The sequence below is a fragment of the Nomascus leucogenys genome, chromosome 9, assembly GCF_006542625.1.
Source record: "Nomascus leucogenys isolate Asia chromosome 9, Asia_NLE_v1, whole genome shotgun sequence".
NCBI classification, from domain to species: domain Eukaryota; kingdom Metazoa; phylum Chordata; class Mammalia; order Primates; family Hylobatidae; genus Nomascus; species Nomascus leucogenys.
The window spans coordinates 83556282-83583586 of NC_044389.1; the positions used below are offsets into that span (position 1 = coordinate 83556282).

At 35.9% G+C, this 27305-nt stretch overlaps 1 protein-coding gene across 3 annotated transcripts in view; it reads right to left on the bottom strand.

Annotated features, from left to right (window-relative positions):
• PPP3CA (protein phosphatase 3 catalytic subunit alpha) overlaps positions 1-27305 on the bottom strand; it is a 330477-nt gene that overhangs the window by 154473 nt on the left and 148699 nt on the right. For all 3 annotated transcript variants that reach the window (XM_012499552.2, XM_003257486.3, XM_003257485.3), the window contains exon 2: positions 20259-20459. In XM_012499552.2, coding sequence (XP_012355006.1) covers positions 20259-20367 — 109 coding nt within the window. In that variant the 5' untranslated portion in view covers positions 20368-20459. The remainder of the gene's footprint in view (positions 1-20258; positions 20460-27305) is intronic.

A 27305-nucleotide genomic window follows, 5' to 3' on the forward strand; every position in this document is an offset into this window, starting at 1 on the left:
TACGACACATGCAGATTAATTTTTTGTAATTCTGCAGCTGTATACCATACTAAAAGATGTGTATGCCTGAATCTGTCCTAAATTGTTGATGAGAAAGCAGCAGCTAGAAAGTAGCGGTCTTTGTTGTATGAAACATCTTCTATTTTCAAATGGAGAGGAATTGCCAGTAAGAAACCTCAGAATAGGAGTGGAGTAGTTTGCTCTTTAGGCATAAATACAATGATTTTGATTCTACCACACAGAGGAGTAAGTTTAAGAAACTGAAAATATTCTATTTTATTCCATTTTCCACAGGAAATACAGAATGGATATCTCTAGTACACTCCCATCAGCATTATGTGGTCTCTACAAAACCTTACTCCCTCAAGTCTGAAGACATTTAAAAATAATTATGGGAGAAGATGAGAGAAACTTTCCCAGCAGTTAAACAGGGGTAGTCATGGAAGGCACAAACATCACGCCTCTCAGGTTATTACCTCTGTCCCACTGCCAAATATGATGTAAGAAAGCAGAAGTGAGCTCTGGGTCAAGGACAAAATGAGCAGTATATTAAGGGATTGCTTTATTTAAAGGTTAGTAGGAAAAGGTCAGTTATTATGTGATCTACAGGGTTGTTGAGAGTAGAAAAACTCATATCTATTGCTGAGGAATAACTGTTAAATGTATTAGTGTATATAAACTTATTAAATTTTAATACAGCCAACACAAATTGCAAAAGCAACAATAATGTGCTGCAGAAGTAAAGTCATCACCTTCTCCATTGTTATTCAGAAGGAAATAGATGACAAACAAAGAAGGGCCGAGGGACCGGGGGCAGAGAATCCACAAGAGCATCGAGAAGACCAGAGTTCTGGGCCTAGTTCAGCACTTTCCGGCTGTGAGTGGCAGTGCCTGACTGCTCCGAGCATCCTAATCTGTAAGGCCAGTAGCTGGAGTAGTCTCTAAGTCTCTTCCAAAAGTAAAATTATACGACTATTTAGAGCAGAAAATAGCACAGAAGAAAATCAAACATTCTTTAAAGTCAAGAATTTAGCAATAGAGATTTATATGACCAATTATCAGACATATGGGGCAAATGCTTAACCCTTAAGAACAATCAAGATAGAGAAAATCACAGAGAACTGTTCATTAACTTTTAATTACTATGACTAAAATACAACTACTGTGAAGCCCCCCAAAAAAACCACAGTGAAATGTGACAAACATCAATAAAATGTGACCAATAAAATATCAATAGATATGTGATATACTAGGATATTTTACTTAAAATTCCTAAATCCATTCCCTTCTCACCATGCTTTTTTCTATAGCCACAACATTATTCAAATTAAAAAGTAGTCAATTCACATATTATTCATATGAGAAGAATATAAAAGCATGCATATTTAAAGAAGAAAAATGTTTTTGTGAAACAGGCCTGCTATATTTTAAAGACAAAAGAAACACATGTAGGGGTGGAAGTTTCATTACGTTAATGACAGAAATCATTCTGGATATTGAAGTCCTCACAAAAATAAAAGTAGTGGTTTTAAAATGTTCAGGAATTCATCATATGGTGGAAAGTTAAATCACACAATAACAAAAGTTGAGGTTATCTCTTACTTTGACACAGAGGTGTTTTTAAAGGGTAGCAGGAGGAAACCCTGATTAGACTAATCAAGACATTCCCTTTGAAGTCATGTAACGTATAGTTTGAGTAAGAAATGCATTCATAGAATGAAAACCAACAAGGGCTTTGAGATCACCTAGAATAACCTCTTCATGAATTACAGGAAGACATTGTCAGAACTGGCACAATCTCTTGGGATTCCTGATTCATAGTAGTCCTGTACTCTCACCACTTTTAGACAATAGTTTTCACTAATACTATTATTTTCACCCTCCTTTTCCTGTTAAGCTTGGGAAAAAAAGGGATTATTTTAGTTCAGTAATGTCAAGAAGATCCTAAACAAAACAACTATACTTTTACTTGGAACCAAAACAAATGTCAAACAACTCATGAGTCAAATGAAAAGTGGAATTCAGGTGCTAAGAAAGTACATCAAAGTAAGAAAGGGTTTATATAAATTCTATGAATTGAATTTTTGAATTTTCTATTATAAATTATTTTAATTGTTTCTAATTTACACCAGAAGAGCAAATATGAAGTAAGTACTGAATACATCAGCAAATCTTTGATATATCTTACCAGGAATGACTGTTAAATTGAGCAGAAAAAAATAACACAATTCCTATAACAATGACTATCATTATCCAGAGTACACTACTACATATCAAGAAATATATTTTTTCTGTTTAGTAAATATAAACATATATATCCATCCATTTACAGAAGGTTTCAGTGAATATATGTATATAGATCAATTTTAGTGGTAATAAATGATATTTTTTGGTCACTGAGTTCCTACTACATATCAGGTATTATGTGAGGAGCTTTTCAACATTATCTCAAGTCTCACAGCACTGTAAAGTAGAAATTATTTCAATCACTTGCACAGAAGTTTAAATGAGAAGGAGCATGTTAGGTAACTTGTGGGCAGGATTAGAGCCTATGTCTGTTTTATTCTAAAGCCAATGATCTTCTCACTAGGTGACAAAGCATTACCCTTAAAACATGCCCATTACACATAAAATGCAGTTGTTATGTGAAAGAATCTAGAACACAAGCATGAATCCATGCTTCAGTTTTACTTTATATGCAAATGTTCAGATTTTACTTGTCAGTAGCATGATGAATACTTAACAGTTTTAGTATTAGGCCTTGATTAATTAGGCCAAAAATCAAAATCTGCTCCAAAAAAGACTTACTTTTACATTTGAAATTTTTATTTAAAATCATGGTCATACTGCCCCTGAAAATAATGTATTCTATCTAACAAATATAGTCACACTGTCTCCCATAGACCTCTACTGGACAGACTTTTGGTACTGTGCTCCCAGAGTCCTTTGACCAATCAGGATGCATATTTTGCTAAAACCATTCCTCTCTTTGCCTTTACCATTCTAAACTGCATAATTATCCAGAGTAAGTCAACCCCTAAACTCCTAAAGGTCTATCCTCAAAAAGGCCAAGTCTATTTCCATCATGATTTTACCACTGGTCCCTTTCTGGAAATAAGCATTTGCATTTGTCATGACACCTAGCCATCACTAAATCTAACATAAAGCCCTCAAGTTGGTAAGTGTTCTTCACACAGCCCTCATATGAATGGAAGTGTTACTATTGCCCCTCTTGTCCTAATTCCTCAGATTCAATCCAACCACACATAAACCACCTCTAACAAATCCTTTCCTCATCTTCAAAACTAGCATTCCCTGGTCACTCTTAGTCAGCAGATAATTATTTCTATGACCCCTGGCTAACTCTCAATGATTCTTATTTTGTCTGTGGAACCTAAGTCTATTGGTCAAATCAACTGTTTATTGTTATCACCAATCTTATAAATCCCTTCATCATATTTGACTCTCCACAATTTTCTTCCCTTTCTTGAACTATCTCTCGAATGATCACCCACTCCCCCTCCATTTCATCTCACTCTCATCGTAGAAAACAAGAGGTGTCCAGGTCATCACAAGTCCTCATGTAAGTGTAATCTTGGTTCCTAGAGTGCTAGTTAAAGAAAATAGCTACAGAACTGAGCCTAAATTTCATCTCCACTACTTTTAGGGAAAGGTTTGCCACCCTTTGGATACCATCCCAAGGAAATTATTACCTAGCTGAAAAAGTTAACTCAAAAACAGGGGGTTATCTACCCACGGCTGAAGCAATTCACTTTGTCCCTGGACAACACCACCACTGGTCTCAATTTGATGATTCATCAAATTAATAAAAACTCAGCATGCTGTCTTCCATAACTGCATCATCCAGGACATGATCCTAGCTGCAGAAGGGGCACTTGTGTAATGGTTGGAAGCCATGCTGTCTCTTTGTCCCCAGCAATCTATCTGATGTTTAAAGAGGTGAAACAAGTAATTTGTCTCATCACTGCCATCAAGGTGACACCAGTGACTTGAGGCTAAGAGCAACTGGACAATACTGAATGAATATGCTTTGCGCAGTACTTATTTCAGGGTAAATACCTAATAAATAAAAATTCTAAGAATATTTTAAAATATTTGAATCAAGATAATGTGTCAATTTTAATGCCTATTCTTCCATGTGTGGAAGAAATGTTTTATTACAATTTTTGACATCTAACTGATCCATTCCACCATCTCTGTCCTAAATTTCTAATGTTTTACTGTATTAATTTCTGAAGAATCACTCAGGTCTACATTCAAATGCAAACATACTCAAAACCTACAAGTAAAATATTATTTATATGAAGTCACCTCCATCCTGTTACTGCAGATAGTTACAATCTGCACTTGTGGTACATCATTCTATAGTCACCCAAAAATGATAGGACAATGATTAATGCACCCAAAGTTATATGTGCAAGTTGGCCAACATTAAGAACATGTGGTCATATCTAGCAGAGATGAGCAGAGGTGGAAACGGGGGACCTTCAAGGCAAAGTACTAGGAAAACCTAATATCCCGATTTATCTGGAACAGTCCTGGATTAAATGTGCTGTGGTAGTATAATTAGTAACAGCATCCCTGTTTACTTTCAAAAGTGTACCAGTTTGAAGGATAAATTGTAATATCATCCAATTTGGCACCCATAATTAACAAGTGGGTTCTACTCATGATTCAAGAATTGGCTAGGTTGGTAAAAAGCTAAAACATAGCTATGGGTCACTAGGGAGCTAGCAAAAATCATAACTGAGACAAAAAAAGGACAGACTGTGAAAATAAAACCACTCTCCTTGTAGGCCATTTTTAAAAGGCCTGCATATGAATCGACATTTAACCTACTGCGTGTGGACATCTGACAATTAAGTTGTATTTCCTATTATTTATAATTGCATGCCTTAAATTAATTCTGGAAGTTGACCTTCCCTGATAATTACTGAAATTTTTTATTTTGAATCAATAATTAGCATTATATCTTACTACAGTAACCCTAGTAATAGTGAATTCACCCACAGTATTCTCATACTGGGAATTTGAGAGCTACCCATAACCCAAACTAATGGTAAATTAGGTTTACAGGTCATGATGATGTTAGGGTAAATACTGCTTTGGCCAGGCGCAGTGGTTCACACCTGTAATCCCAGCACTTTGGGGGCCAAGGAGGGAGGAACACTTGAGGCCAGGAGTTCAAGACCATCCTAGGCAACATAGTGAGCCTCTACAAAAAAAATAAAATTTAGCAGGGCATGGTGGTGTGCACCTCATTAGCACACTGTATTACTACATAATAGTACCAGCTACTCAGGAAGCTGATGTGGGAGGGTCGCTTTAGCCCAGGAGTTCAGGGTTACCGTGAGCTATGATTGCACCACTACATTCCAGGTGAGTGACAAGGCAAGACTCTGTCTCTAAAAATAATAAAATAAAATAAAATAAGTGTTGCTTTGATAATTTTTTAAAAATATTTAAGAATGTTAAAATAATATTGGTAACTACTTTTTTCCCCTTTACTAGCTTTTCATGAGAATTTTTTCAAATTGGTAGACCATCACAAGTTTATGATCACCATATTAAAATTTAAAAAATAACATACCAAGTATCTCGACTTTCACAGACTTTACTGGGTATATTATGGGCATTTATAAATATGTTGATGGCTACTAAGTAGAAGGAATTTAACATCAGAAAAGATATCAAATACTCAATACTCTAAAAACCTGAGGATCCTTTTTAAAATAAGGTCCACAAAGGTAACATAACAAAGCTCAAATAAAATGATATATTTCAAAGAAATGAAATTTATATAACTTAGAATAAAAAGGGAAAACAAAAGTGTTTTAAAAATTATTTTAGTAAAAATAAAGTGGAGGTTCCTCTGTTATGTGAATAGTTTTGTCAATTTTTAACTTTCCTCAAATAAGTATAATCTGGAATCTAAAAGCAGGATTTGATAAAAATACACAGAAAAGCCCATTATACTTTGCAGCCAGACCACTCAAAAATCACATTTGACATAAAAAAGAAACACATTACAATGAAAGGATTATACAAAATAAAGTATCTTACAATTCTATGATTATATGAATGTTTAGCAATATGAATTTGCCATGAGAGGCACACAAATGAGTTGTCAAATCTTTAGATAAGAAATTATGAGGAGACTTACATATAGGGTGAGACAGGCTAAACAGCACAATTAGGGATGCTATAAATTATAACCATGAGCACTAGGAAGCCTATCGAAATCAAAATAAGAGTTGACAATAATTTGATTGTAAAGTGATTTGTATGGAATAAAAAGGTAAGATTTTGAACAATTTCATATGTGATTATTTGCTCTTAAGTTGTCATACTGGGCTATACTGTGCTTTTCTCTATTTATTTCTAGGACAATAAAACCAGGAAAAATTGGAAAGCAGCCTTAATTTTTCTTTAAAAAAATAATTGCGTAAAAGTATCTCTAAGACCGTAAAAGTTGATAGAACTTTTAAGGTGATAGACTGAGATTCAATTAACATTTTATTGGTATTAAACAAAATCAAATTGAATGAAACAATCATTAAGTACCTAATACAGACAGGCATTGGGACAGATGTTAAGATTGCTTTCAAGAAGTTTTAGATACAGTTATTTCCCTCAAGGAATTTTCAGGATAGCTGGGAGAGAGAAGATACTACCTAATAAACATTAAATAAAACAGGCTTAAGTATTAAAATGCACTGGGAACTAGGGGAAGAGAAAGATCTTGCTATTTGAGGAGTCAAGAAAATCTTTCCAGAGGACATAGGACCTGAGCCTGCTCTTGAGCATTGTACAGAATTCACAGTGGTGGGGAAAAACAAACAAAACAGAAGGCATACCTCAGATAGATCAAATTACTCTGATGTATCTCAAGTTAGAGAAACAAAGACAATCAAGGTTCATTAAAAGAACAATATATTGGCTTCTCTCTGGAAAATAACAGGGTTTGCGGCAAGAATCGATGGAAGCTATGGTAGGATACATAGGTAACAATCTGTAGGAAAGGCATTAACAAATCTAGATTTTGTGTTTGACATGGTTTGGCTGTATGCCCACCCAAATCTCATAGTGAATTCCGACGTGTTGTGGGAGGGACCAGGTGGGAGATAATTGAATCATGGGGGCAGGTCTTTCTTGTTCTGGTCTCATGATAATGAGTAAGTCTCACGAGATCTGATGGTTTTAAAAATGGGAGGTTTCCTGCACGAGCTCTCTCTTTGCCTGCTGCCATCCACGTAAAATGTGACTTGCTCCTCCTTGCCTTCCACCATGATTGTGAGGCCTTTCCAGCCATGTGGAACTGTAAATCCATTAAACCTCTTTCTTTTGTAAATTGCCCATGTCTTTATTAGCAGCATGAAAACAAACTAATACAGTATTAGAATGCAGGCCAAAAAATTTATTAAAAACACCCAGCTATAACAATAGCTTAAATATGATAAAAGCTTATTTCTTTGGATATAAGCAATTTGAGGTAACATGGCTTGTACACAACGTTGGGACCCAGAGGCCCTTCTGTCTTGTTGCTCTGCCATACCCGACATATGACCTCTGTCCTATGGTTAGAATGGCATCTTTAGCTTCTGCCATCCGAAGAGTATTGGCAAGAAGGGGCAAGGGAAGCAAGGAAGACATTAAATTTTTTAGTTGCATGATCTGAAAGTAACACATGCTATTTTTGCTTATACCCCATTGAAAAAAACTTAGTGACTCAGCCATATATAGTGACAGAGGAAACTAAGAAATTTAGTCTTCAGCTGAGTGGCCATGTGTACCACTTAGAAAGAATAGAAACTAGAGGAATGAAGGTTGAGATAAAATAGTGTACGATCAACTCAATCCTACAGACTAGTGTGTTACAATGTCCTCTAATGAAAACTATCAAAATCCTTTGCCCTGTTTAACTCTATTTGATATCTCAAAATCAAAAATATTTGTGATTAAAAATATATGAAAGCAATTTTAGAAAAAAATTTTGATTCTCAAAGTTACATGCTATAAAATGGGCACTGTGTTACCATTATGAACAATGCATCCCATCCCTTTTCTTGATGCAAGTTTTTTTTATTTGATGTTGTGTGAAAGACAGACTGGAAGCTGTTGACTTTCTCTATCAAGGCTATTGCACTGCTTTGCTTTTCCACATTCTTGCTTCAATATCTCATCGCTCAACCCTACCTGATTCATCATAAATTATGATACACTTACCCTATGAACCTTGTGCCACACTGCTTTGAGAATGGCTTGTTACAGAGGCTTTCTAACAGGAAGTAGCAAATAGTGCATCCATTCTACAGGCCCAAGCTCACAATTATGGGAAGACAAAAGTAGCAAGGTTAGAAAAAAGATAAGTGACTCCCATAGACTTCCAGTGGTCTGTAATTTTATGTCCTTTGACTCAACAGGGAAATGGATCAAAGACACAGAGCTAACACCACAGGATCAACTGAAAGAGAAAGAAATAGGTAGAGAATGGAACCTGACTATGCTCATTAGTTGCGATACAGGCAGTTAAAGCCACAGAAGAATCTAACAGGGTAATGCTTGTAAGTTGAAGGAAGAAACCTGTCTAGGTCCTGAGCTGGTATACTGTGCTGATTGAGAGCTTGAAGGCCAGAATCAGTTCCCTGCGCTTGATTCCAGCGGCTGCATTTACTAAGGCTCTTATCATAAGTTACTTGCCAAGCTTCAGCTTCTTTATCTATAACTGTGCTAATATGGTAGCTACCAGCCACAAGTGGCAATTGAGCACATGAAATACAGTTAGACTGAAATGTGTCTTAAGTATAAAATAAACATCAGAATTAAAAGACTTAGTAAGAAAAAGAGGGCAAAACGTGTTATTAACAATTTTATATTGATTACATGTTGAAATGAAAATATTTTGGAAAGCTGAAGTTATGAAATACATTATTAAAAACAATTTCACCTGTTTCTTTTAAAATTTGTAAGCGTCTCTTAGAAAATTTAAAATTATACATGTAGCTCACACTATGTATCTACTAGACAGATCTCCTTCTCTAACTTTGGGAATAACAACAGTACCTACACCTCACAAGATTGCTCAACAGAGCATATAAAACCTTTAGTATATTGTTAGGCATGTAGTAAAGGTCCAAAGAATGCTAATTACCATTCTTTAGCACTTGGAGTTAGAAGGGAAGGGCTAACCTAGGTGCTTTATTCCAGGGTGAGGCAAGGGCTTACTGCAGCATCAGGCAGGAATCAGTCACTGGGGGAGCTGCAGCAGTCCCACAGAAATGCAAGAAGGAGCAGGAGGCAAAAAATTACAAGCTATATGCCTTAGTTAAGCCAAAAGGGAGGTCCAAAATGTCTTTTTAAATGGTAGTCAAATGCCATCATGAAATTTTATTTGGTCCTATGCTAAAGTAAGTTGTTTAAATTGTCTTCTTAGATAGCCCAAATATATAAAATAATTTAGCACTTGCATGCCAAAATTCTTCTAACTAGAAAAAAAGTAAAATTTCAGACAAGATTTGTGAGGTAATAATATTTTGTTATTTTTATGTGTTATACAATAAATACTATTTGATGAGAATTTTGAAGAAAGAGGTGGAAGGAAGAAGAAAATAATTCTGGGGTTCATCCTTCACTGGAGGACCAACAGGAACTGAGGTCTTATGTAAATTATCTGAATTTCATTGAGGGGCATTAGAAGGATTTCAAGATTGTTTTAAAATGATTCCAATATCTCTAACACAGTACTTGAAAGCAATTTCTAAAGCTAAACTTTTGAAACATGGTCATGTGGGGAAAGACAAAAGAAAATAAAAACTATGTATTCACTTTAAAAATATTAACTAGCTCTTCAAACATTCTAAATTTTACTTCACCTCACTAACTTCACTAGCTGTAGCATGCCTTCTTTACAGGTTGCATGATGTTGAGGGAATAATTTGATGCTTATAAACATGGGTGTCAATTAGAAACCTGTTTCAAAGCATTAGTGGAGAATATTAGGAGAAATTCCTATTCAAGAATATTTTAATCAATAGTTTATGGCCACCTTCCCTGCCTCATAAGACACTGGGCTCTGGAACCAGACTGCCTGGCCTTGAGTAATATTTTAATGGAAGGGTCATGGCCTTAGAACCAAGAACTCCAGGCTGTGGACAGCCTATGTCTATGACCCTGGGCAAGCTCTGTAAGCCTATGTCTCAATTTTCTCATCTATTACATGGATATCCAAAGAACACCTATCTCCCAGAGTTACTGTTGAGTTCATTCATTGCTTAAAACAGAATCTGAAATATTAGCTCCTATCTAAAAATGGTTTAAATTTCTTTATAGTGTACAAAAGAATAAAGGCATATTTGAGGCCAATCAATATTATATTGTTTTGACACATGATCCTTTAACTTACAATTTCTTCATTTCCCCAACTGAAATGATATTTGCCTAGTGTTTTCTTATTAACATGTTGAAACATACTAAGAAATTGTTATAAAGACAGCCTGAGCTTTCTAGAAACCCTAGAAAGCTTTGACGAAGAGGTATAGAACAAAATATCCCCAAATAGTTTAGGGTTGCCAATGAGAGGGAGAAAAACTCACTGAAAATCCCTGCAACATTTTTCTGATATAAATGTCAGAAAGCAATCTAAACTTGCATATTATTTGGGAAATGAAAAATCCAAATTATGTACACTTTGTTGGTGGTTCCATGGACGGTTAAAAAGTCAATTACCCAAACATGAAATGAAAATGTATTTACATCCAAATGATTCTCAATAATCAAATATAAAGAAATTATTACTTTGACATGGGACTCCTTAGCAAAGCCCAACCTTGCATATATTTGACTATTTACCTCTAGTTTTCTCATATATAATAGCTCATATTTCCCATTTTTAATTTTTCATTTTCTTCTTTCTAATTGATATACTGATAGCGCAAAATATGTTCAGGAAAACAAAATTTATTTTCTTTTGAATTAAAACTCATTTGGAATTCAGAAAAGGTAAGTAGGGGACAGCTGTGGTTAGGAGGAACTATCTGCACACTCTGTCACACCACAGCCCTCTCAGTCTTTACTTACATCCACAAAAGGGGAACTGCAAGCTATATTATCCAAATTAATGGAGTTTTTACAAGGTGTCTATACTTCTAATCACCAAAAACCATACACTAAAATCAACAGTTGATATAACAGATACGTAACAACAATACCGGTCACAATAGTAACAGTTATAGCAATAACAACAAAAATTTACTACTCACTGGGCATACCTGTGCTGTGGTTGCAGCATTTCACTCTATCTGAGTGACAGGCATGACACTAACACCACTGAACAGATAGAAAGCTGAGATTTAAAGAGGTGAATGTCCTGCTGAGTGGTACAAAGGTAGATGGCAGACACAAAATGCTAATTTAGAGATTCACGATTTTAATGTGGATACCATGCTGGACAGGGAGAAAATAAAGTTACTGCTGCACTGTCATTAGGTGATAACACCTCAGGTGACCTGCACAGCAGAGATTAAATCACACTTCCTATTATCACCTCTTCTTATTTCTGTCATTTTTTTTTTTTTTAAGATAAACTGGCTGAACCAGAAGTTTGAAAATAAACTGAGAATTCTAAACAGGCTACAGAGGAGGAAAAAAGTCTGTGAGATGGCTCATTGCCACCACGTCCTTAATAAACTAGGCTAACCAGCCACAAATTATTTTCTAAGGGGCTAAAATCATCTCATGTACTTTTAACATTTCCTCCATTCAGAGTCTCAAGTGGAATGGATATTTTATATCAATAATGCAGGCAATTTAATGTCTAGCTTTCACCTACCTTTGATATATATTTAATAAATATTACCAGCTTATCTCATGAAGAAGGCAAAGCAGTGGTTGAGATTAAGCTAAGGTCCACCTTTGAAGGAGTTGGCCTTTAATGTTTAAAACATAAGAAAGAGAATTTCAAATGAATAATTTCTATTTCATGCTTGATTATCTGAGAATCTCTTATTCTCCACATGGTATCCAAATATCCACTCAAACTTTACCTTTTAAAATTAAATGAAAAATATGTAACTAGGATTTTAAAGAGGATAATGAATATCTACAAATGTCTGTGAGCAAAGCTGAGTTCTGAAACTTGCAGCCTGATTATAATGCGTTGTAAGAAAAAATCAGATTATGCTTATTAACAAAGACCAAAGCAAACATGCATATTACTTGGAGAAAACAGAAAGGGAAACACAAACGACCTTTTGTTTGAAATGAAAACAAATGTCTGCAGGTCATTTCAAAAATATTATTCATAAGCAATATAGGATGTATGATTCTGAGAGCAATTAAAAGAACTAGGTGTATCAAATGCATACAACCAGATGGCATCTTAAATTAAGATAGCACATTCAGAGATCGTGAGAAGTTAATAACTGCATTTCTGGGAATCAGGTTCATTAATTCCAAGTATACCTTTTCATATTAAAATGTCTGACACAAATCATAAAATCCAGAGAAAACTAACAATAATACTATCTTGAATATGACAAAAGTATATGAATCTGAAAAGAAAGGCAGTGAAATAAAATGGTGATCTTGACATCTATTTATATGAAGATAAATAAGTCATTACAAATGGAGCCATAAGAGCAAAAGAAAACTTGGTTAATCATTTGAGGCTTCCCTTATTTCTATCTAAAATTTTTCTTTCTACTACTCTTCTTATTAAAATACAATGTTGTTTGATAAAAGTTTCTGAAAAACACTTGATTATCTCATGGATAAGATTTTTTTTCTATCATTGTATAATCAGTATAATCCTACTTTTTCGAAATACATTTTGCTATAAATATTATTTTCATATGATGAAAGCAATCTAAAAATGAAACTTCTTAAGAGTTTGTTATCTCTTTTAGATACGGATTTACATATATGTATATAGTTTGCTACATAAACCTTTTAGGGTTTAATATGAGGAAAAGAACATTGGGCTCTTTTGAAGGCTTTTCCCTACCTCCTCAACAGACTGACTTAGGTATCAAACCATTCCACAGACTTTCATGTTACTTCATAAGGCAATGCTCAATGATGCTGCTGGCAAGGCAGACAAAATACAGGAGAAGAATAAGCTATCTGACCTCCAGGTCCAACGCAAAGCCAGGACTGAACTGCCTGAAGGCCTCTTCTCAGGTAATGTATTTTCCATTAGCAAGGTGTGGACCTAAAAGCATTTAGTTTATATTTTTAATAATATTACACTTTATATACCAACACAGTAACTTTACAAAATAGTAAACTAGCTGCATGAAAAATTTATATTCTTTTTCTTTTATAAATCCACTAAACCACAGATTCTTCTGTAAGAAACAACTTCCAGACAGACTTGTGAATTCGTCAAGTATCTCATGTATCTGTGTCCAAAACACTCCACTAAGAAGACAAAAATCAATAAAGTCAACAAACTCGGTAAACAGGACAGACTAAAAAGAACTGCTATGTAAATGGTTACACTAACGCAAAGAAACACACACATAAATAAACACATACTCGAGGTTTTCGTATATTTCCATTATATTATTATCGCAATTTACTATGTACAAATCAGCCGTGCAGTTATACTAAAATTATTTTTAAATAGAATAATATCCACAAAACCATAATGCATGTTTATGTCCTCAGATGTTCAACATTTAGTAGGATAACAGTATGAAACAAAAATATTATTCAGGACAATACAGTTAATGTCATGTTACATATGGTTACTTCCAGCTTTAATGATTTCATAAACCTGTAAAATTAACCTCCACCCCCCAAATAAAACAGAAATAGACATAGTTGAACTGCTTGGGATTTAATCCCAATTCTGGCACTTTCTAGCTGGGTAACCATAGTAAGATAGACAATTTCACTGAGCTTTAGTTTCCTCATTTGTAGAATGGAACTGATAACAGTACTTTTTTCACAGGGTTGTGTGAACACTAAGAGTTAAAAAGTACAGTGTTTATGATAGTGAGCAGCAAAAAAAAAAAAAAAAAAACCCCACAAGAACCTAACAAACGTTAGCTTTAAAACAAAAACAACTCAGTTTATCCCCCAAAAAACTATAAAAAATTATGATCTACTGTCACCATAGTGTCATACACAAAAAGAAAGCATTTTCGCTAAAATGAAAATAAAATTTTCACTCTGGATCAGTGAAAACTTTGTCATGGATCAGAACCAGTCAGTGACTGGTATTTCAGACTGTTCATTATGGTCCATACATGTTACTGACTCAGAAAGAGAATAAAATCAGTGAAGTCTGAAATTATTAGGAACACTTGAATGAGAAGTTGGAATTTGGTTAAGATTGGAAACATGAGTATAAAAATGAGTATAACATAGATGAGACTGAAAACATGAGTATTACCTGGGTAGACCAAGGAAAACATCTACAATTTTTTCCTTAGGGTACCTAAGAAAATATTCCTTCCTTATCTGGAGGCATTTCAGTATTACCTGAAACACCACTTCTCTTAAAGCCACGATAGAATTGATTTTAATATATTTTAGCCTTCTCCAAAAGAATTAGAGCATTATTACTGCCAGTGATTGTTTTCAAACTTTAAGAATAATAATTTTGGGGATGTTTACCTTTCTGTGAAAACAACAGGCATTGCTTTACCAAAGGTGCTTAAATATGTCATTATTTGTGAAAAGTACCAATTCATGAGAACATAAAGGGATGTTAAAAGGGATATGTATACTGTGTCTTAAAATAGTTGTTCATGTAACTATGACGTAATTGTAATGACTGTCAAATGTTTCCCATAGATAGCGCTACATGTTTATTGATGTTAATAGAGTATTACTTTTTTTTTTGTATGGTTCAGCTATTCTTAATAGAATACTGTATTCATTACCACTCAGCTCACTGATACCTGATTTTGAGCCCCTGGCTTACATTTTTTGTTTGATACACTGTCCTAGTAGCAACTTTCTATAGTAAACTCCCCAAGAGCTTGTAAAGAAAAGAACTACGAATGTTTTTTTCTGGGAAAAACTACATACATAAACTCTATGTCCCAAATATGCCAAGCATTCTGTTTCATCCTGCCTGCTTGTATTATAGAAACACACTTTTATTTAAAATATAATAAATTATAATCAACAGTCAAAATAATTTATTTCTTCTACTTCTTGAGGACCCTTTGCATCAGTATTCTTTGTATGTTTTCTTCAGTAATGAGCAGGAAAACATTCTAGTCACGGGATTGAAAGCCCAAGACTTTAACCCTACAATGCAGAAGTAGAACAGTGTAGTATAATAGCTAAGCATAGGATATGTAGATAAATGCCTGTTTAAAGCAAGGTCTTCAGCTTACCCGCTATGAGACTTCAGTCTATGTTCTTAAACCAATGAATCCCACAGTGTGGTCCCAGATCAAGAGCATCATCATTATCTGGGAACTCAGATACTCAAATTCTCAGGCCCTACTCCAGACCTACTAAATCAGAAACGCTGGAGGCAGAACTCAGCAATCTGTATTTTGTGAAGCCCTACAGGTGATTCTGATCTATGGTCAAGTTTGGAAACACTGACTCCACCTGTGAGTCTCCCTTTTCACATTTGTAAAAAGGGTTTCCAAGAACAACCTGGCAAGACCAGAGGTGAACAGATCAAAGGACTTTGGCTCTCATGCAGTCACCTTTTATAATATAATCACTTTTTTAACCAAGGGCTGAAATTAAGGAGTATATGGACATCAAAATGATGTGTGGCTGCCACAGGCTGGGACTGAAAAGTGCTGACTTGCCAGCAATGGGCCGGGTACCAAAATAGGTCTCTGGCTGCAGGACAGGCCCTAAAGATTTGGCCACTAAAATCACAAGTGGGCAAAATGCCCCAGACGAAATATTTTTTATCTCCATATAAACTAAGGCCACATTGCTTTACAGTGACAAATGACAGTATGAGGAGAATAAACACTGATCTTTTAGGTCCCAGAAGACACCAGATTCCTATCCCTGCTTAACTCTCCTCAGAGTGCAGGCAAGGGGAATTCTCCTAATTGACGTCAGCTGCTGTAAGGGAAGGACTGCCATGACCTTAAACTTGGCCACCAGTCCACTCTCACATCCAGGAACAAAGCCAGAGGGTTCTCCTGGCAACTGCCTGACATGCTAAATGGCAGACCCAGGCACTGAGGGAATCCTTTGCTGCCCCAGGGACAAATCCCCCACTGCAGGAAACAGACAAACCAGAGAGATTAGCAGTTTGCCCAGCTGATGCTGGCCTATCCCCTCTGCCCAGAGAGCAGAACATGAGTTCTAAATCATTCTATTCAAAAACCTAAGCTCCCGGTCTGCTTTTGCATTACAAATGAGTGGAATGTTCTCTGCTAAGTGAAAGGGAAAACAGGAAAATATGAGAACTTCAGGCAGAAATGTAAATTGGATCCCTGCACAAATCATCTTACTGTTTTCAAGAAGACTTTAAGAGATATTAACGTTTTAAATACAAACTAATCAGATGTTTTAAAATCAACTTGAACACTCATTTTATAAAAGGTCTTGTAATCAAAATACGATTAAATCCCCCTACCCTGCCATGGCTCCCTTGAACAAGTATGAAAGTTTCCTAATCACCCCCCTCTTAAGAATTCCTCCCCACCTCTTCCTACTCATCTCATCCAGGACACTATTCCAGCCACAAACATGATTATGTAACTCTCCTGCTCAAAGATCCCCTCAACCCCCATTCCCCATAGAATGGTATCAGAGTAAGTGCTGGCTATAGAGATTAATATTTAACCCTGGCCTTCCAGCCTCAGTCTCACCTTCCCATCTCCACCGCACCTCTCATACCCTTCTGAAACCCCGCCTTCTCACAGCAAACCTCAAAGAACACGACTAGCCACTTTACAAAAAATACCAGTGGCTTCCATGTGCTGTTATCTCTGCTCACATCATCCTTCCCCATCTTTTTCACATCATACAATTTTACTTATCATATATGATACAATTCAAATATCATGTAATCTGTCAATACTTTCTTGGGTCTCTGCATTCCTTTTGCTGAGCTCTCACACCAGTTTTTAGGTACCTCCATTACAGTTCTTAAAAAACTTATAGTAATTATCTCTTTATGTGTCTGACTCCCTTACCTAGACCTTGGATATTCTATGTCTCATATGTTTTACCATCCATAGCCAAGACTTTGAATAAGTTCTCAATGCATATTCACAACAGGTAGGACCCCAGCTACTTAACAGTTTCTTTTACTCAAAGATGAAGTGTAATAATCAATGAGCACTGTCAAGGAAATAGTCATTTAGAAGATAGGAACACATTATGGTTTTAAATTAGCTATAGCCACTTGGATACTTCCTAATTTGCTTGAATACACCTAGGTTATATCCTTTAATTTAGTCATCAATTTAATGTACTTACGCTTGGTTAGGTATCTGTTTCCATTTTTTCCTGTTATATTCTGAGCCCTTGGAGGGCAAAGACCAGGTCTTATTCACATGTATATGATATATACCACCTGTACCAGGTAAATGTATAATAAACATTTCATTAAATTGGATTACCAAAATGTGTTGCCTCACTGATTTGGAGCCACAGTTTTTCAATGTTCCATTTGTGTGTTTGCAAGAACACAAAGATAAGTTCAACTACATTTTTTGGAAAAAAAAAGTCAAAGAGGAAAAATACTTTTCTTTATAAAATGTCTGCAACACAGAAATAGTCTTCAAATAAAAAATCTGAAACAGCTACCAGTCTAGTCAGCAATGTTAGCTGAGAAAAAAATAACAGAACTGGCCTCATGGCTCCCTTGTTTGGATAAACTTCATCTCTACTCCTACGAAGATGGTTTGCTCACCTATCTAAATCCACACACTAAATCTGCTTTGTGAGGGCAAGTCCACACTCCTTTACTCCCTCTCCAGACGGACAGATGCAGGGAGTCAGAGGACTAGGCAGCTTCCTGGTCCTTCTGACTTCTCCAAAATAAAACATAATGAATTTTCAGGGGAAAAAAATCCTAAATGAACCCAAACCTTTCATTGCCTTATGAACACTTGAAGAGAAAGTCTTTGTTCATTTTAACTTTAAAGAAATGCTAAAGGAATGAAGGAATATCTAGATTTCCAATAACTAGGATATTAATTCCTCAGTTTTTCTTAAATGGGGGCAAACCATGGCAAATGTTAGTACAACTCTTCTCTAAACATCTGAGAGTGAAACATTTTTATTAATAAAAAGTAGGAGGGAAGGACTAGAGGAAAATATGGTAGTGGCTTTTTAATTATAAAATATTGATCACTTCTTTTGAGAGTTTACATATCTACTACACTTAATTCTGAATTCCACAAAAGAAGTTATCAGTCAGTAACTTACAGAGTAAGTCTCTGACTTGACTTACTCACCACTGGTCCAAAATTGGGTTAATGCTCCTTGAGCCAATTCCTCCTCTACCTGACCCTAAACATAGTTAATATTTCTGAATTACAAATAAGAAAAAATAGCACTGCCAGACAAAAATAAAATGTAAATAATGTCTATCTCTCTAGAATGAGAATCATTCAAGATATTTTGATAAAGAAAGGTGTAGTCTGATACTCAAAAGAGCTTCTTTCTTAACAGTCAAATTCAAATATTCATTTGAAGACCAATAATTTTAAAAGAAATTAGCAATCACTAGTATATATGAAATGCTTTTAGATACCCCCTTTATATCAAAAAGAACACTATTCTATGTCTAAATCAGAATAATATTTAAGAGGAAAATATTTTTAGCTTCTTCAAAAATGAAAACCTGCAAATTAAGCAAACTCCATAAAGAGTAGACCCAAAGTCTCTGGTATTAGAAGCTGTATACTATACAATTTTTTTTTTTTCTTTTTTTGAGACGGAGTCTCACTCTGTCGCCCAGGCTGGAGTGCAGTGGCACAATCTCAGCTCACTGCAACCTCTGCCTCCCGGGTTCAAGAGATTCTCCTGCCTCAGCCATCGGAGTAGCTGGGATTATAAGTGCCCCCCAGCACACCCAGCTAATTTTTGTATTTTTAGTAGAGATGGAATTTTACTATGTTGGCCAGGCTAGTCTCGAACTTCTGACCTCAAGTAATCCACCCACCTCGGCCTCCCAAAGTGCTGGGATTATAAGAGTAAGCCACTGCATCCAGGCCATACAAAATTTTTTTGACAATATTTAATTTTTATGGTCTAAGAGAAGCATACTTACACAAAATATGTATCTGACCATAAGAAGTAACAAAACCAAAACATGAAAAAAAAAAAATGGCTGGGAGTGGTGGCTTATGCCTGTAATCCCAGCACTTTGGGAGGCTAAGGCAGGCAGACCACCTGAGGTTAGGAGTTCAAGACCAGCCTGGCCAATGCGGTGAAACACCATCTCTACAAAAATAGAAAAATTTGCCAGGCATGATGGCACCTATAATCCCAGCTACTTGGGAGGCGGAGGCAGGAGAACTGCTTGAACCCAGGAGGTGGAGGTTGCAGTGAGCCAAGATCGCATCATTGCTCTCCAGCCTGGTGACAAGAGTGAAACTTCATCTCAAAAAAAAAAAAAAAAACCAAAAAAAAAAAAAAAAAGAAAGAAAAAAAAAGATATTTTGTAGGGACAAAATGCTATGGGCAAAAGAGAAAAAAAATGTGTTCTTCTTCCGAAAGTTCAGTGCTTCTCAAACTTTAATGTGCATCAGAATCACACAGAGGGCTGGATAAGACACAGATTGTTGGGTCTCACCCCAGGTAATGTGATTCAGTAGGCTGGAGTGGGGCCTGAGAATGCATATTTTAACAAGTTTCAAATGGTGATGATGATGACGCTATCAGTCTGGGGATCACACTTTGAAAACCACCGTTTTAACTTATACCCTTTCTCAACCATTGTGGAAGTCTCGGGATACTTTGTCTAATCTTTCCCAATGAATATCCTGTGTGCCATTTAGTATTTCTACTTACAAACAATATCACTTCTTAAAGTATCACTTCAGAAATCATCATCATCTCTAAGTTGCATTCCACTTTTTAGAGCATTGCAATCTTACAGATATTTAACACATGAAAATATGTGTATATATGTATAATATACTTACTCCTCTAATATATAGATTCAACAGTAAAAGATTATGATGAGTAAGGTATTTGAAGACTCACTGGTAACTAGGACTTTTGATTTCATGCTATAAACAACAAAATATGTATGCAAGTGGGCAGTCTCCCTCCTCAGGACTTACCTGTGACTGGCGCATCAATATCCAGCAAATTTTTTTCCTGTCGAAGAATTGATGCACCCTCTGTTATTATTCTCAATGCAACACTCTCTTCCAGCCTTCCCTCCTTCATAAGATGTGCCTTTAAGATATCCACACGAGGTTTTCCATCATTATCAAACACTTCTTTTGCTGTAAGCCGGTGACTTGGAGGAAATGGAACAGCTGGAAGAAAAAAGGTCTAATTATTACATTAGCCAAAACTCAACAACAAACAATTCAATAATAACCACCAAATATCCATCCTCATCACAACCAACTAAGATACTATTTTTAGGGTGGCTGAATTAAAATATGATCAAGGGCTATCTATCAAAAATTAAGAACTGCATCCTTCTTTTGATTCTAGATATAATGTGACTGCTTAAACAAAACTGATAGTTCTTGTTCATTCAGTACTATCTCTTGCATCTATAATATCCTGATTAAGTTAAAAAGTAAAGGAATGAAAAGCAGTTTTCAGTTCAACAATAATCAACTCTGTGAAAGAAAATAGTTCCTATACATCCAACCATAACCAATTTGTGCAAAGATGGGTCTCCACTAGAAAACAGGCTTCTCTACTGGGATTAGAGGAGTTGGAAAAGGTCCACCCAACCAGATTTGCTGCTCTAACTAGAGTCACATCTGATATAACTAATCTACTCACTGTATAAGAAAACAGTAGGAATCTGAAAGCAAAAAGGCAAAAGTGCACTGACTACTGATAAGGAAATCAGGATTTGCAGGTGAGTGTGTATGCTCTCACTGAAGGGACCTCCTTAAAAGTGAAAAGTCAGGATGTCAGGGATGAGACACAGGTATTTTTTAAAATGACACAATGACAAAGTCCAATTATTGCTCAGGCTTGGAAGCAATCATTCTTTCTTCCACTCACCCGCATCTTCTTAACAGCAAGAAGCTCTCTTGTAACTAATGCTTTCCTCTACATTTGTGAGTACATTCATTCACTCATTCCGCCAGAGGACATTCACTAAACTCCTCTAGCTTGCCCTGCATCCAAAGGTCTATGGTCAGAGATGGTACCACAAAGGTTAAGTTTGCAACAAATGGCCAACAAGCCATTTAAAAACTCATTATTTCTCTGTTTCACATGATGGTTCATTCACTGGACAACTCATCCCCGCCAGATACTAAAAGTATCTCAAAGAAGCAAGACTTACAGGAGACCTATGCTAAAAAATTTTGTGTAATCTAATGGCATAGATTTGTAATCCTGAGTGAAATTATAACTAAGAGAAAAGAAAAACTGGGAAATGAACCTGTACAGATGGAGGCAAGCATGATTTTCTGGACAATCCAGCCACATCTATTTCACTATGCTGTCATATTGAAGCAGTCTTGGCAGACTCGGTGGCTGAGCAGGAGGCTTTTGTGGTCAGACAAACCTGGGTGCGAACCTTGCACTCTGCACAGTCACCAGCTTATGACCTCGAGCAAGTTAAATAACCTTCTTTGGCTCCAGTTACCTCACCTGTGAAGTGAGGATTACATCTATCTGAGGATTGTTATACTAACTAGAGTAAATAGTAACAGTAGTAGCTAACATTTATAGAGTATTTATTTTATGCCAGGCATCGTTTAGGTAATAAAATCAGAAACAACAATAAAACTGTAAGATGAGTAAGGCGTACATACATGTGTTTATATATAAACTTATTTAGCCCCCATAACATTACTGTGCAGGAGAAACCTGAGGCTCAAAAATATTAAGCACCTTGCCCAAGATAATTATCTAGTGATTTATGTGTATAACTCAGTGAGTTTAAACCCCAGCAGTCTGATGCCAGAATACCTGTAACAAATAAACTACATTACTTCCCAGAAAGTACTCGATAGTACTAAGTAAAAATGATTAATAAATCACTTCTTAGAATTGAAATTCTAATACTGAGAGATATTTATTTCTCACAAATACTCCTTTTATTTTCCAAAAGTTATTTTGAGTAGCTTATAGTACAATAGATAAATACAAAAACAAAAGACAAAATGTATAATGCCAAAGAATAGTAAATAATAAAATAAATCTGAAGATTAAACAAGGAGGAGAGAAAAAGAGGAAATTAGGTCATTAAATCTGAGGCATTTGGGGGTTATTCTATTTTTTTTTCTCTGCCCTCCCTGCTTTTTCTCGCTTGACTTGATAGAGTATGCTTGTTAGGAAAACATGTAGATGTTTTTCAACAGCCACATTTCTTTATGCAGGTCTTTATGTGTGTTTTGAGACTAGAAAATATCTTACTGGCAACTCCTCAAAATTCCCCAGGCTGTAGACCATGAGTCAAGATATGGGCTGGGGGCTATAAAGGGGTAAATTTCAAAAGGATGCCTGTGGTAAGGGCAAGAGCTGAATTCTTAAAAAATGATTTTCCAAGGTGTTTTAGGCAACAGTGAAGGTTTAAGTGGCTCTGCATAACTGTCAGGCAAGAATTCACAGGAGCGCAGAAGGGAAGGAGGCTAATATATTGTCAGACAGATAAAAGCAGTGGGTCTTTGCCACACATGCACTTGCTGGCCTGATTAAACTTAACATAGATCACAGAATTAAATCTGAAAGTGCCAAAGCATTTACGAAGGTGAGAGGCAACAGGAGAGCACCCCAGGGAGTGCCTCACCTTCATGAATTAGTCTTTCTCCAAATCCCTAGACTCTGTCCAAGGCCAAGATCACTGCAATAACAGATGCTCCACCCTCCACTGCAGATCTTTTACCTTCCAGTAATTGCTAATCCTAAGGTAACTGGCTAAGGTAAAGACACCTGCTCTGAGATATTGGAGCTGGTTCCAAATAAACAGGGGGGAGAAAGGAAAGGAAAAAGGCCAATCAGAGAGCTCTATTTCCAATTGGATGCAAGGGATCCTGATGAGATGGGGCCCTTTACCAGTTAAACAGATGGCAGAGCCTGCAGGGAACCAAGATGAGCAGTAATGATGCCAAAGACTGAACACAGAGATGCCGCCAGCCAGTGAAAAGTTTTCTAGGACAAAAAATAAGACTGGGCTAGTATTTGTGTATTTGTGCACCTTTTGGCTTCATAAAAAACATACCAGCCTTACAAAGGTCACATTTATTTGCTTTCTCTATTTACCTAGACTCCTACATGAAGACCTGTGCCAAATATTGAGCAAAAACTATTTAGACCAAAGAATCCAATCAGCTTGGAAAACATTTATTTAATTAATTCATTGTGAAAGTTGCTATGCTTAATATAACAAAATTGGATTTCCCCTTCCTTCCTTTGCTTTGAGTCTTACAACAAGTTGCTTTCATTGATACATGAGGAGGCCAGGACTAGAGAAATTACGTTTGTGCACATTAGTAAAAATTCAGAAATAGCTGTTGATATTTAGGCTGGCCCTTTCCAAAACAATTTTTTTTGTAACTGCCTGTAAGCACAGAATATAGTGCTAAGACTTCTTAGAAGCATCCTAAAAATAGATAGAAACCTTCTCAGCTTTCTCTGCTTCACAATTCCCACTCAATGCCACTTTTTTTCCTCAAATTAATAAAACAGCAAAGTAGATAAAATCCGGGACATGTAAGTCCTTGACTGACTCCTAACAGAAAACATCACAGAAGGCTTTAAAGGCAAACAACATATTGAGCTAGGATTATGTTCTCATGTCATTGACTGTGGAAATCCGGAGAGACTGATTTTCGAGGGTCAGTGACATGCAATTGTTTCTTTTTCTATCTGCTGTTTCCAGCAGAGTGTTTATCTATCTGATACGGAGAAAGGTTACTAGTCTACCTATGAACCAAACGCATATGCATCCCATATTAGCATCTATATCACTATTATTAAGGCTGTTGTCAGTTATACATTTACCAGAGAGAAACACATTTCAAGTCACAAAAACTCTGCAGCCAGAGTAATCCTAGCCCTCAGTCTGGCTGATTATGGAAACCACATCTCAGAAAGATCCAGGGATCACTTTCTGAGTTTGAGGGTAGGTTAATTTTAGACTACAAATATGTGTTCAGTAACATAAGTGATCCGTTATCACTCTGGGATTGTTCCAGGTATCTGGGATTTCTGCTTCTCAAATCTGAGTCACTTACGCCACTACTGAAGGGATTCCACTATTTAATAGGAAACATCTGAGGGTCATTGTCATGGTGACACCTTGACTGGAAGATGGTCAGTGAAAATACTAGTGGGATATGTAACTTTTTAAAATACTGTATCAAGCCTTCTAAATCCAGTCAATTTGCAAAGACATTGCATCTGTCATGATTGATTCACTGGTGTGGAGCCTGTTTGAGGGAAAGAATTACCATGTTTGCCATTTTGTATGACTTGACTTATGGTATCAATCAGTAAATCTCAATCTGGACTTCACATTCATGTAACCTGGGATGTATAAAAATATGCCAATGCATATTTTTAAGTATCAGGAACAGGCTACCTACTGCGTCACCTCTTCCTGGAGTAGTCCTATAAACACTGACAAAAAAGATTCAAGAGAATATTTAGCCTAGTGATCTTTTGAGCCTGTATTTTCCTCCTTTTTTTCCCCCCTCAAACAAAATTATGCCAGGAAACATAAATATATCCAAAGGAGAAAGGGATTAAAGCAGTGTGCCTCCTTTCTCCTCGATGATGCCTGCTAAGGAGTGCTTACACAATCCTGGTGCTTTCTGGAGCAAAACTAAAAAACTCCCAATCAAGACTGACCCCCCTCATACTAAATAAAAGGAAAGTGAAGTCCAGAGAGAGGATGAGTGAATCATCCAACATCAAAGGATTAGTTACTAAGCTAGCCAAACTAACACTAAGGTCTCCTGATTTCAATTCCAGCACTTTACCCTCTATATTTACAAAATATTGTACTGACTAGTCACATATGGCTGTTGACTACTCAAAAAATAGCTACTCCAAACTGAGATATGCTGCAAATCCACAGTAAGCACTGTATTTAGAAGACTTGATACAGTATTTTAAAAAGTTAAATACAACATTCATATTTTAATATTGATTTTATGTTGAAATAATAATATTTAGAACATATTGGGCTAAATAAAATCTTACTAAAATTATTTCCAACTATTTCTTTTTACTTTTAAAAAATATGTCTACTAGAACATTTAAAATTGCATATCTAGCTTCCTTTTACTGGACAGTGGTATTCTAGATCCTGCATCCTTCTAAGTAAATGAGAACAAGGTGAGTGGAAATTAAATTTCTTAGCCTTTCTTCTTTCCCAACTTTGGTTTAATTTCTACAAAACCTCAACCTATTTCAAAACTGGTTGCACGCTGAGAATTGCTTTTTTAAAAGATGATGCGCACGCCCTATGCCTAGAGATTCTGATTTAACTGGTTTAGGGTAGGGCCAGGGCATTGGCCTATTTTTGCCTAATCCCAGGTTACACGAATATGAAGTCCAGATTGAGATCCACTGATCCATACCGTAAGTAAAGGCATACAAAATGCTGGGCACTTTAATTTTCCCTCGTAACAAGCTCCACACCAGTCAATCAACCACAACAGATGCAATGTCTTTGCAAGTCCAGACACATTTATTTCATCCCTTTCTGTAATCAGGACATGTACAGGAACAGCTCTTGTCCCATATTTCATGTGGCTACTGTCTGAACAAGGACTGTCAAAGATACTTATGTCAGCACATGTTAAGAGAACAGCTTAAGCATATCACATGTCAGACACAGCTTAAAACACTTTCTGGCCTGACCTCCTTAGATTGGAACACCATTTATTCCCTTGTGGACATTTGTGTATGTCACAGTCCACTGTGCTAATCAAACTATATCAATTAATCAATCAATCAGCAGCACCTATTAGGCACCAACTATGCACTGTATCCCAGGCTAGGCAGTGAGACGAGCAGGAAGAAATGGGCCACAGACAACAAACATAAGCCAACCCAAGCTCTGAAGAGCTTACCAGGTGGTATAATTATGAGTTCTTGCTTGAGATAGTTGGCAAAGTGTTAAACTGCAAAACTAAAGAACAAGTTTAAAGATGATGAGAAAAAAAATGTAAGTAGTAAGAAAAAATTGTGTCTCTCTATCCTAAGGTTATGTCTGAATTCTTAGAAACTCTTTGATCCAGTTGCACATTTCTCTTGTTTAAAGTATATAATAAATACTTAATTTTCCAGATGACTCCAGGAGATGAAGTTCTGTTTTTAACTTATGAAAAGTAGAATATGTCTATTGTAAAATATATACCAGTTGAAATATAAAAAGTAGCTCCATCACCAAAATATGTGAAAACTGATTCTACTTCTGAACAAAGAGTAAAGAGATATGTAAGTACTAAGGAGTTTTCACTGAATTTTATTTGGGTTCTAATATTAAGCAATTAGGTTTAACTTATATTCTCCTGGATTAAAAAAAAAGTATATCAGTATGGGGGATATGTGTTTATTTATGCACAGAATGGATATTCTAGATGCAAAGATATATAAAACATGCTGTCTGGGAGACAGAGCTAAAAATTAACCACAGAGAGCCCCTAAGAAGAATTGTAAGAACATATTTATTAGGGTTCTACTTACGCTACTCCTGCAGACACTCATCACTTGCGTGTTTGAAAGTCTTACGCTTTTATTATAGATATTAATTATCTTCAAATAAAAATACATACGGCCATCTCAAGTGTGGTTAAATATTAGACTTGTAAACAGAAACATCCAGTCTCAATTAAAATTTTTAAAAATGATTTTTTCAAAGATCTATAAATAAAAACACAACTTATTAATTTACTGGTTTTTTTTCCTGCTGCTATGATGACTTCTTCTATCCTTGTCAGAAACTTCCTTACTCACCTCCTCTAAATACTACTATACCAGTCCTGAGCCTTCATATGTATTCAATTGTTACATACAGTATGTGTCTTGATCATTTTACTAGCGGATTGAATACCTCATTTGAATGCTCACTGAATGTTCACATGAAAATATAGCAAAATAGTATCTTATGTAACATACCAACGTGTTAATCAAAGGGCATTAAGGTACTCAAAGCACTTATTGAAATAAGCATT